The sequence below is a fragment of the Dermochelys coriacea genome, chromosome 11 (genome assembly GCF_009764565.3).
Source record: "Dermochelys coriacea isolate rDerCor1 chromosome 11, rDerCor1.pri.v4, whole genome shotgun sequence".
In the NCBI taxonomy this organism is placed as follows: domain Eukaryota; kingdom Metazoa; phylum Chordata; order Testudines; family Dermochelyidae; genus Dermochelys; species Dermochelys coriacea.
The window spans coordinates 52,024,288-52,036,971 of record NC_050078.2 but is presented as its reverse complement, the minus strand read 5'-3'; the positions used below and the strand labels follow the sequence as shown (position 1 = coordinate 52,036,971).

The window sequence follows — 12,684 nt, the reverse complement described above, 5'->3', positions numbered from 1 at the left end:
AATACAATCTTGGAATGAGACGTGTGACCATGTGAACCATTGTTTTTGATGAATGGGACTAAAAATACCCAAAACTACTGCCCAATATTTTCTTATGGCCTAACTGCTTAAAAGGTAAGGAGTACTTGTGGCACCTTAGAGACTAACAAATTTATTAGAGCATAAGCTTTCGTGAGCTACAGATCACTTCATCGGATGCATTTGGTGGAAAAAACAGAGGGGAGATTGATATACACACACAGAGAACATGAAACAATGGGTTTATCATACACACTGTAAGGAGAGTGATCACTTAAGATAAGCCATCACCAGCAGCAGGGGGGGGAAAGGAGGAAAACCTTTCATGGTGACAAGCAAGGTAGGCTATTTCCAGCAGTTAACAAGAATATCTGAGGAACAGTGGGGGGTGGGGTGGGGTGGGGGGGAGAAATAACATGGGGAAATAGTTTTACTTTGTGTAATGACTCATCCATTCCCAGTCTCTATTCAAGCCTAAGTTAATTGTATCCAGTTTGCAAATTAATTCCAATTCAGCAGTCTCTTGTTGGAGTCTGTTTTTGAAGCTTTTTTGCTGAAGGATAGCCACTCTTAGGTCTGTAATCGAGTGACCAGAGAGATTGAAGTGTTCTCCAACTGGTTTTTGAATGTTATAATTCTTGGCGTCTGATTTGTGTCCATTCATTCTTATACGTAGAGACTGTCCAGTTTGGCCAATGTACATGGCAGAGGGGCATTGCTGGCACATAATGGCATATATCACATTGGTAGATGCGCAGGTGAACGAGCCTCTGATAGTGTGGCTGATGTGATTAGGCCCTATGATGGTGTCCCCTGAATAGATATGTGGACAGAGTTGGCAACGGGCTTTGTTGCCAGGATAGGTTCCTGGGTTGGTGGTTCTGTTGTGTGGAGTGTGGTTGCTGGTGAGTATTTGCTTCAGACTGGGGGGCTGTCTGTAAGCAAGGACTGGCCTGTCTCCCAAATCTGTGAGAGTGATGGGTCGTCCTTCAGGACAGTTTGTAGATCCTTGATGATGCGTTGGAGAGGTTTTAACTGATGGCTGAAGATGATTGCTAGTGGTGTTCTGTTATTTTCTTTGTTGGGCCTGTCCTGTAGTAGGTGACTTCTGGGTACTCTTCTGGCTCTGTCAATCTGTTTCTTCACTTCAGCGGGTGGGTATTGTAGTTGTAGGAATGCATGATAGAGATCTTGTAGGTGTTTGTCTCTGTCTGAGGGGTTGGAGCAAATGCGGTTATATCGTAGAGCTTGGCTGTAGACAATGGATCATGTGGTATGATCTGGATGAAAGCTAGAGGCATGTAGGTAGGAATAGCGGTCAGTAGGTTTCCGATATAGGGTGGTGTTTATGTGACCATCATTTATTAGCACTGTAGTGTCCAGGAAGTGAATCTATTATGTGGACTGGTCCAGGCTGAGGTTGATGGTGGGCTGGAAATTGTTGAAATCATGGTGGAATTCCTCAAGGGCTTCTTTTCCATGGGTCCAGATGATGAAGATGTCATCAATGTAGCGCAAGTAGAGTAGGGGCATTAGGGGACGAGAGCTGAGGAAGCGTTGTTCTAAGTCAGCCATAAAAATGTTGGCATATTGTGGGGCAATGCAGGTACCCATCGCAGTGCCGCTGACTTGAAGGTATACATTGTCCCCAAATGTGAAATAGTTATGGGTGAGGACAAAGTCACAAAGTTCAGCCACCAGGTTAGCCGTGATATTATCGGGGATACTGTTCCTGACGGCTTGTAGCCCATCTTTGTGTGGAATGTTGGTGTAGAGGGCTTCTACATCCATAGTGGCTAGGATGGTGTTTTTAGGAAGATCACCAATGGACTGTAGTTTCCTCAGGAAGTCAGTGGTGCCTCGAAGATAGCTGGGAGTGTTGGTAACATAGGGCCTGAGGAGGGAGTCTACATAGCCAGACAATCCTGCTGTCAGGGTGCCAATGCCTGAGTTGATGGGGCATCCAGGATTTCCAGGTTTATGGATCTTGGGTAGCAGATAGAATACCCCAGGTCGGGGTTCTAGGGGTGTGTCTGTGTGGATTTGTTCTTGTGCTTTTTCAGGGAGTTTCTTGAGCAAATGCTGTAGTTTCTTTTGGTAACTCTCAGTGGGATCAGAGGGTAATGGCTTGTAGAAAGTGGTGTTGGAGAGCTGCCTAGTAGCCTCTTGTTCATACTCCGACCTATAAATGATGACGACAGCACCTCCTTTCTCAGCCTTTTTGATTATGATGTCAGAGTTGTTTCTGAGGCTGTGGATGGCATTGTGTTCTGCATGGCTGAGGTTATGGGGCAAACGATGCTGCTTTTCCACAATTTCAGCTCGTGCACATCGGCGGAAGCACTCTATGTAGAAGTCCAGGCTGCTGTTTCGACCTTCAGGAGGAGTCCACCCAGAATCCTTCTTTTTTTAGTGTTGGTAGGAAGGTCTCTGTGGGTTAATATGTTGGTCAGAGGTGTGTTGGAAATATTCCTTGAGTCGGAGACGTCGAAAATAGGATTCTAGGTCACCACGGAACTGTATCTGTTCGTGGGGGTGGAGGGGCAAAAGGAGAGGCCCCGAGATAGGACAGATTCTTCTGCCTGGCTAAGAGTATAGTTGGATAGATTAACAATATTGCTGGGTGGGTTACGGGAACCACTGTTGTATCCGATGAAGTGAGCTGTAGCTCACGAAAGCTTATGCTCTAATAAATTTGTTAGTCTCTAAGGTGCCACAAGTACTCCTTTTCTTTTTGCGAATACAGACTAACACGGCTGCTACTCTGAAACCTGCTTAAAAGGTGGCAATGAGAGTGTTCTTAATTTATAAGAGCCTGGCAAAATTACAGAAATAGAAAGAATATTTAAGACGTTAGTATTTTATTTTCTCAGTAACCCTCTTTGTGTTTTATTTCATTTGGCCGGTAGCATGGGAAAGCAGTATCAGTTATGAAGGAAAATATTGCAGTTGCTATGTGAGCTATTATCTAATTTAAAAATTGTGGATTCCTGTGCAGGGATCACAGATGGCTGTTATCTCTGCAGGGGGCACTCAGCATCTCCAAGAATCGAGCCTCAAATAATTTGCTTAGGGCGACAGACCAACAGCAGAACCAAGATTATAACACAGGATTTAAGTCTTTCAAAAATTTCTCCATGTTTTCAATCTCTCTCTCTCTCTCTCTATGTTCCCTGTTCCCAGTCTCTACACTCTCTCCACATCCATCCTCCTGCGCACCTTGTCCCCCAATAAAGTGCCTCACACACTGAACCTTTCTCTCTCCTGCAGCTTGCCAAAAAAATCACACATGTTAAAACTATTTTCCTCATTTACCTCCTAGCCAAAAATCTTAGTCACATTCTTTTCCATCCATGCTGCTTGCGCTCTCTTCACCACATCCCTTAGGTTCTCCCTCTCCTTCCAAACTGGTCTGATTTCCATCTGTTTTCTCTCCCCCATCAAAAGACTCTCTCCCCTTCTTATCTCCCATATCTTCCCTATGCTCTCTCCTCCCTTTCCCATGCTCTAGGCTCTCTTCCTCTCCCCTACATCCCAAGACACTCTCCCAAACTCCTTCCCTCTTGGCTTTCTCCCATTCTTATACTCTCTCCATCCACCCCTTTAACAATGGATTATGTTTCCTCGTGTTCCCAGTGCCGCTCCAGTGTGCAGCCCAGAAGCCTTCTAGGGGAAGAGGCAATTCTGTGCAGCCACTGCCAGCTGTTCTCAGCACCCCATTTAGGAAAGGAGGAAGCAAGTCTTCCTTGTGTTTAGGGAGATGGGAAGGAGAAAAGCTCTTTTACGTTTTCTCTTCAACCTTTGGGTCAGTAAACTGGAGGGGGAAAGAAAATGTTGAGGGGACTGCGCCAGGCACGACCATGTTCTAAACATGTTTCTTTCGCTGATTTCCCTGGGCAAGTTACTCTCAGCCTGACAGCAACTGGGAGCCAGAAAGTCCCTGTGTTATAATCTTGGTTCTGTTGTTGCTGTGTGGTCTGAGCAAGTGATTTGGGGCTTGATTCTGTGAGATGCTGAGTGCCTCCTTCCACATAGGCTTGGCAACTTCACCTTTCATTGACCTTAGTGGAGTTAAAGCACCTCACTGAACTGGGCCCCAACCTCTCTGTTTCCCCACTTTTAAAGTCAAGGGTTGTTCAACACTGTATAACTCCTACATTATTTGGGCCAGGGGACATCTTTTGTGTTTGCTCAGAACCTCCCAAAATGGAGATCTGATCTATGACTGGGGCTCCCAGGCACTACCACAATTAAAAGTAATAATAATATTAACAACATGCAACCCAATTTGGGGGAAAAAAGATTCCTTCAGCTACCATGACTCACTGTGGTCAGTAAGCTAATTAAAATGAATTATTCCCAACAAAAACAAAAAGAGAAAAAGCGATTGTTATAACATCTGAAAAAGATATCCATAAACATCTATAAAAAAATCCCTCCACACTGATTAAAAGTGAGTTCAACTATTTGTACACATAGTACAAAGGGATAATGTGTTTGTGTTGGAATAAGCTATTTATCCTCTATTTACAGAAAGCACAATAAATGTGTTCCTTCTGATATTGTCATAACACTGCATGTATTTTAAATGTGCTTTTGCTGAATTGCAAAGGAGGGCTTCATTCAAAACTGCTCCTAGTTGATTTCTACTAAAGCTTGTTACAACAATATTTTCAAGAGTTTAAAATGTCTTGTTCCCTTAGTAACTTGTGTCCCACCATTTTTGTAAAGCTCCTTATAATTCTTCCTGCAAGAGATTAACATTTTTTGGCACGTGTTATTTTTAAAATGGCTGTAGCTAGGACAAAGGATCTGAAACCACTTTTCATCCCACAGTGTCACAAGGAGGATACAGAACTACAATGAAGTCAACTTAGTGTTGCTGGGGTTTTTCTACCTACCAACTTTTCACCCACTGTCACTTAAAGGGTCTCAAGCAGAAAGGTTTGCAAGTAGAAATGTCCTAGAATTAAAATTGGCTTATCTCCAAATACAATATTATACTGAATTGCAATATTCATCTTAAAAATAATAATACAAAACACAGCCATGTATAGTGCTTATTGCAATTCAAAATTTAATACATGTATAAGAGTTTAGTAACTGTAGAATGTTGAAAATTGTTGAATAACTAGACCTACAATACTTTTAAGATCTGTTTATGGGCATTTAAGTCATTATTCCTCTTTGAATTCGAGGGGAGATTTTTTGTTAAATGTAAGTCAAATTACATTTTCAACCAGCATAGGGAGACAATGAACTACAATACTGTAGAAATGACCACAGTTGAGGCCATATTTCACCAAATCAGTTGCTGCCATTGTTACAAAGCCATACCTATAGCACAACTGGAATTTCAAAGCCTTCTGAGGGGAAAAAAACCAGAAAAACAAATAGCCCTTTCAAAATAGTGGAAGAGAAGACTCACAGCAAATATAAATGGCTTATAAAGTCAGCTACAAAAGTTGATATGCAACATTAGTACATATTTAGTTATCCCCCTTAATTAGTCAACATCTGCCAGCACATAACTCATAGTTGACACAGGTATTTCTTATTCCCGTGCTCTCAAATTGGAGGACACAGGAGGGTTGGAAAAAGGCCACTCTGCCCTTCTTGTATGGCTATATGGAAAGTCAGTTCCAGTTTAGTTCTGTTACAGAACTGTGAGCATCCCTATGTATTCTGTATTTAGAAAACTTGTGTTATCTCACATACTTCCGTGTGATAAACGTTGACAAAAATGATTATAGTAACTAGAATAGGTATTTTTACAGTTGTTCCATCAGTAGGGAGTTTTTCACTAAAAGAAATTATTAGAAGAGTCGTTTATAAAATAGAATTTCTAAATCAATGTTGAATTAACTACTGGTGTAAAAAAACAAATATAAAGTTAAGTTACTAAGTTTCTTACCTTTGTTTTTGGATCTAGAATTTTTACACCATAAATTGAGATTTGTAATTCAACTTTCGGGGTTTTCTGGCCTTCAGATTTCTTGATATGTCTTGCAAACTGTAAGAAGGGGAGCAGAGATGCAATCACTATACCATGTTACCAGTTGTCCAGTTTAAAATGGCACTGGGTCATTACTTACTGAACAATCTATCATCCATATTAGTACCATACTAATAAAATTTTAGTTTAAAGAATACTCATAGATATAGACGTCCTCTTTCAATTGCAGCAGCCAGGACTGTGATAATCTTTGGCAAAACTTTTCTAAGGTGGCTTGTAACAAACAGGATGACCACAGCTAACCCACTGAAAAAAAGCCTATCTACTTAGCTTCCTGCCAATTGTCTAATCCCCCCCCAACAGATAGTTTAAATAACTTCCTTTTGCCTCCTACGTATGTCCTGCATACAGTTCTTGAAGCATAGGCAAGCTTATTCCTATTCTCCGAGTCAGCCACTACTGTATTTATGTATCTAGCATGTAACACTCTAAGGCCTTTCGTCTTCTGCAGTCTCCACCTGCATAAAGTGGGTGTAAAATGCTGTGATTGCAATGTGGTAGCAACTTACAGGTTTAAGGCAGGTCTGAACCAGGACGTTAAACTTCCTATGTCCTGATTCTTTATCCAGGTAACATATTTCACAAATCTCTTGTTAAGCACAGTTTGATGAAGATCGCTACCATTCCCTCTCAACTAGAGCTGCTCAGAAAATGGTTTTCCCCCCCAAGGAAATTTTTGACAAACATTTTTTGTTTTCATTGAAAAATAAAAACCTGAAAACCAAAATATTTTCATGTTTTGGCCCAAAAGTTTTTGGATTTTCAATGAAAACTCAAAAATTTCCACAGGAAATGGTTTCCTCCAAAAACAGTGTCAGTTTTCCATTAAAAAAATTGTCATTAAATTTTTCATGCAGCCATACTCCCAGTTCTTTACAAAGCCTGCAGGCCTATCACTGTCCTTGTTAAAACAGGCGTTTCATTAATATAGATTTTTTTCTAGGCTTTCTATTTCATTCCCATATTTTCTTATTTATCCTCTTTCCTCTCTTTCACCACTTTTTTCTTATATTAAGTTTAACATCTTTTATATTGTAAACCTTCAGGTGCAGGAGTTCTCTCTTATTATATATTTGTACAACACCTAGCACAATGGCCCCAACGGGCTCATCCTATGGCAATACAAATAAAACAAAATTATAATAAACTAGCTTAACTGACCTGTTGGGCAATTGCCACAGACCCCCATGTGGCATAGGGCTCACATAGCCAGCATTGGTCCACCACCCACTGCAGCCTCCCAGAATTGGGGTTGTGGATTGAGGATATTTACACTTTAGTCATTCCTGGCTGCTGGCACTTTGGAGGCCATTGCAAGCGGTGCAATTTAGAGCACTTCTTCCATCTTTGTGTCCCACCCTTACCCATCCCAAAAGCATCACAGGGTTCCAAACAATTGATCCTGGTGCAAATATTCTTTTCCAAATATCTACCCCTTTATTTTTCTTCCCTCTATCTCTCTCCATTAGTTCCACTATTCCTTCAACAGACTGTGCCTGGAAAAGGCCATGTAGCTCAAATGTCCTTACAAACTCTATTTTTCTACTTTCAGCATGTATTTAAGATAACACTCCCACAACCCCGTTTGCAGCCTACACACTAATGAAATCTTTAAGAGGGTAAACATGTGCAGCCTTATATTAGCATCAAAACAGAAAGTGGGAAGAAATACTGGGAACTTGGAGAACAACATGTTGACAGATTGAGCCTTGGAGCTAAGATTGGCAAGGATCATAGGTTTAGAACATAAAGTTAAATTGAGTCACAACATGGCTTGGGAATGAACACAGTGGGCCAACTTCACAGGTTCTTGTTTAGTTTTTACCTAATCCTCACTTGGGCAAGAGAACAGATTTTAGCTCAATATAATGAACAGAAGCCCATTCGGTGGAATCAGATGTTAACTAATTAGTCACTGTAAAGATTGAAATTTGAATTAAATCGGTGAAAATTTTTAACTTTCCTTTTTACATAGCTTTTGGAATGGACATTTACGATGTCATCAGCTGTAAGTGACTTTTTAAGGGGAAACCACAACACATATATTTAAACTGACTTTCTCTGGTTTCGTTTAACTCAAAGCCTCCCCCCACCCCAACACTGTATATATGCATGTATTTCATTAATCTCACAACAGTGTTTGGGAAAATCGCCATCTTGTTTGGGATTATTAAATTACATTTGAAATGCTTATGCATTAAGTATTAGCAAACCACAGTCAGGTTAATCAGGAACAGAACTGTATGAGGACAAAAACAGAGATTTTAAAATCTGCACGGATGATCTACTTAGACAACTATCAGATTATACAATGATTAAAGAACATCAAATGCCAAATCAAAGTGATATAAGTTTACTTAACATTTATATTTCATTTTATGGATTTAATTGTATTCCCTGCAGCCTCATTTTTTAAAGGGAAGATGGTTCAGTTATTAGCCTAGGACTGAGGAGACCAGAGTTGAATTCTCTGCTATCACACCAACTTCCGGTGTGAACTTGGGAAACTGACTTAGACTCTTTCATGAAGGCCATGAATTAACACAAATCCTGTTCTCACTTTGATTTTAGCTTATCTGGGGACCGCCATCCAATTCTCACCTTTTTTTACCTAAATGTGGGAAGATGCTTCTCCCAATCCTGCCATGATAACATCAGCAGAAGATAGAAGAAGAGTTTAGCCAGACTGCAGCTGCTGCTTCATTTTACATATCATCCCCGAGCAGGGCCCCACCATGCTAGGTGCAATAAATGCATATAAGGAAAGAGGGTCCTTGAAATTTAGCCTTCAAACAGCAAGAACAAAGAAGAGCACTCGAAGAGAAGAACATTTGGATCCATTAAGATACAGCTGGAAGGGGGTAGGTTTCTCGGAATTGTACCAGGTAGGGTGGGTAGAAAAGAGAGTTACACTAGGCCTACCAGGCTGGGAGGAAGCCTAAACAATCTGCCAGCTTTGGTAAGGGGCTCCAGCACTAAGTCTGCATGGGAAAGTGCTGTAGGGGATTCAGTCCCATTTTCTCTCCTCTCCCCTCCAAGTGTACAAGACCCACAGGATGGCAGCCCAGCAGGCATGAGGAGCTAAGGGGCAGGATGGTAATGGAAGGCAAGGAAACAGTTTTCTGTATTGCTGCTTCCTTTGCCTTCCCATTTGAGGGCTGCCAGGTATATGTGTGCAAGTAATCTCCTTAGGCTCTCAGCGGATGAATCTCTTCCAGGTTGATGGGAGGGTTCTTTCTCCATGCCCCACAGTCTGGCAGACACTATAGTGGGTCATAAGTCTGTGTTCCTACTCATGTAGAGTTGTTGGATGGGTCAAGGATGCTTCTTTCAGGCTGACTTTTGGGGGTGCACTGAGGGGCTTTTTTGCACTCCACATAGTCTTTTCACTGCCCCCCACTTCCACCAGCCCTCATCTTCAGATCTCATGTGCCCCATTTTTTCTCTGATTACAACATGGTGGGTAAAAGGACTCAAAGTGTCCTCTGGAAATCCACCAATGTAGTGAAAAGGAGGAAAGGGTGGGAGCTCAGCTATTGACAGGGCAACACAGCAGCTTTTAAAGCACAGAATAGAAATGGTGCCTTTGATCATCCCTCTGGTCCATTAATAATTGCAAGAGGTGGCTACTTCTCTTGGATACCATGTGCAGACAACACACACTGGTTATTATGTACAGGAAACACCTTACTTTCTATATCCTATCAAGGAAAAGAGGAGAAATTGAGGAATGAGCTTGCTGAAGCCGGGCTCCGAAGTGACTAGTGCCTCTTATGCTCTCCCTCCTAATCTCCATCTAAGGGAGCTAGGAAAGTGGACTTCAAAGCAGCTTGTTGACTGGAAGTTGTCAGACACTGCTGCTGGACAACAACCAAGCTGGGAGAAGGAGAACAGAGAGCAGCTGTGATTCCTGGCCATCAAGATCCCTTCATGCAGGCCTTCTTCCTTTGGAGGCTGCAAAGGAAAGAGGCTCTGAGCCTAGGAATGAAATACTCACTTGCAGTTCCTCTCTGTCCCTTCCAGATGGTTTCCCTGCTGCAGCAGCAGCTTGCCACCCTGAAATGCCATTTCTCCCTGGCAAGGCAGAGGAGTGTAAGCAACCTGAGTAATTTTGAAATAGGGTGACCAGACGTCCCGATATAACCAGGACTTTCCTGATATTGAGCAGTTTGTCCTGTGTCCCGACCGAAGTACGGTCAGGATGCCATTTGTCCTTATATTTTGTTTCGGGTGCATCTTTTTTCCCCCCCCTTAGGTGGCAGTGACAGGCAGGGGGAGCGCTTTTTCAATTGTTACACTCACCCGGCACTTTGGTGTCGGGTACTTCTTTCTTCACCGGCAAGATTTATTTCCCCTGCCGCCTAACGTGTCGGGTGAGTGTAACAATTGAAAAGGCACTCCCCCTGCGGCAGTCCCGATATTTTGTATTTGGCATCTGGTCACCCTATTTTGAAACCCCATATTAGCATGGTTCTTCCCCAGTCAATCTCTGACTAGAATGAGTATAGTAGATGAGGGTAGCTTCCTTCTGCTGCCCTTGGAAGGAGATGCCATGGGTCAGCCTGACTCAAAGGCTACCTCCTTCATTGCCTGGTCTTTTTGCTGTCCAGATTCATAGATACTACGGTCAGAAGGGACCATTCTGATCATCTAGTCCGACCTCCTGCACAACGCAGGCCACAGAATCTCACCCACCCACTCCTATGAAAAACCTCACCTATGTTTGAGCTACTGAAGTCCTCAAATCGTGGTTTAAAGACTTCAAGGAGCAGAGAATCCTCCCTCAGGTGACACCAAAGCCCTTTCAATGGCTAACCTCCCCTTCCTTCCTTATTTCTGTCACCCCTGCACTGACTGTTGTATTGAAAGGTGCTTCCTACATAATGCCATTGAAGAAAGGCAGAGCGAAGGGATGCTTAATCAGAGATGTATATCCCTTAGTTTCCACATACATCTAGTTACACATACAAGTACTATAGATGGGCTCGAACTAGAAAATTGCAGCTGAACTCCTTCAAACTTTGGGCAAGTTCAGATCTAATTGCAAATTTCTTGGACCTATCTCTACTATGCCAGTTTTCTCTCCTAGATGTTCATTTGACTAGAATTCTAGAAAATCCAGCTCAGAAATGTTAGAGGCAAGTGTTCCCATTATCCATCTTAGAAGTGTTTAAAAACATATGCTGTAAAACATTACAGTGCCAAATTTCTCTATTCCCTGCATAATTATGATTCTGATCATCCTTCACTTGTGCCCTAAAATAATCTGAAAACAAGGCAAAGTTTAATAACATTCTGGATAAAGAAAATTGAGTAGATCTGCTCAGTAAATGAAACAAAGTGAGAAAGTGGCTTGGTGTCTTCTAACAACCATGTCATGGTTAAAACTGCAAATGACCCAGTAAAATAACTGAGCATTTAAAAATATGAAAGTAGTATATGAAATAAAAGTGTGTGGGGAAGTATTAAGAAAAAAATACAGCAATTATTGTTTTGCTGTAGAACATCAGCTCCACCTGCTGGTAAAAATCGAATTTTAAATAGTTGTATACTATGATTTTGTACCATGTTGGGGTTTTTTTGGCAGGAAAGTATTAAACTCTTCAAGCTATGTGAGTTGGGAACTACTAATTCCTAGAATCAAGGAAGTACGAAATAATAAATTATCATTAAACACTTCATTCTGACACAGACCGTTGTGATGATGGCTCTATAATGAAAACATGACACACCAACATGGTTTATACCAGTCTAAATACACTAATGTTTCAAAATGAACTAATGTGGCCTATCATGGGAAGTCCTCAACATGTCTCAGGAGTAGCTTAGTATCTTGCTGGATCCAATCTTTTGTGCAAGACATTAGTTTTATTTTGATTAAAACCAGAACTACTTGTCCAAAAAATACAATACCACAAGCTAATCATAAATCATTTAATTAAAAACAACTCCTCTTTCATATGGGTCTAAAAATTCTTTAAGCATATTTTTGTCTTCTCTATATAATGGAATCCTTTTTGAAACTATGATTTTACTGTAGTTTTATTGAATTTTAACGGACTTCCTATTTTTTAAAAGCAAACTAAAGGCTATTTTTCTGAATAAGAATAAACTCAGTATCTATGTATTTTTTGTCTTCATGGAATTCAGATTCAGAACACAGTCAATGCTATGTATTGGAAGTGATGTTGAAAGGGAGGTTTTAATCTACTGAGGATTGTTTCTACACAAAGCCTTTTCATTAATCTATGGCTTTCTTTTCTTTTCTTTTCTTTTTTGCAGGGGAGAGGAGGAGTTCTAAAAATTTTCAATTTTATCCATAAGTTTTCTCATCTGGATTGTATGTCCTCAAACCAATTTAAATGGAGGTAGTTCATGTAGAACAACTACAGAATTGGGCCATTAAAAACTATATAAAATCATACAAACTAGATACCCTCCAAAACAGTTTGAAGATTTTTGTGTAACTCTGACAATGGCTGTGATTCAGAAGCTTATGTACATGGAAGAATTGGTTGTGATTTTGAAAGTGGAAGGCAGCTTGGGTGAAAGTGATTGTGAAATGATAGAGTTCATGATTTTAAGGAATGGTAGGAGGGAGAACAGCAAAATAAAGACAATGGATTTCAAGAAGGCAGACTTAAGCAAAC

The 12,684-nt window shown here is 41.1% G+C and overlaps 1 protein-coding gene across 8 annotated transcripts in view; it reads right to left on the bottom strand.

Annotated features, from left to right (window-relative positions):
* GULP1 (GULP PTB domain containing engulfment adaptor 1) overlaps positions 1–12,684 on the bottom strand; it is a 289,955-nt gene that overhangs the window by 62,123 nt on the left and 215,148 nt on the right. For all 8 annotated transcript variants that reach the window (XM_043505462.1, XM_043505461.1, XM_043505459.1 and 5 more), the window contains one exon: positions 5,933–6,031. In XM_043505462.1, coding sequence (XP_043361397.1) covers positions 5,933–6,031 — 99 coding nt within the window. The remainder of the gene's footprint in view (positions 1–5,932; positions 6,032–12,684) is intronic.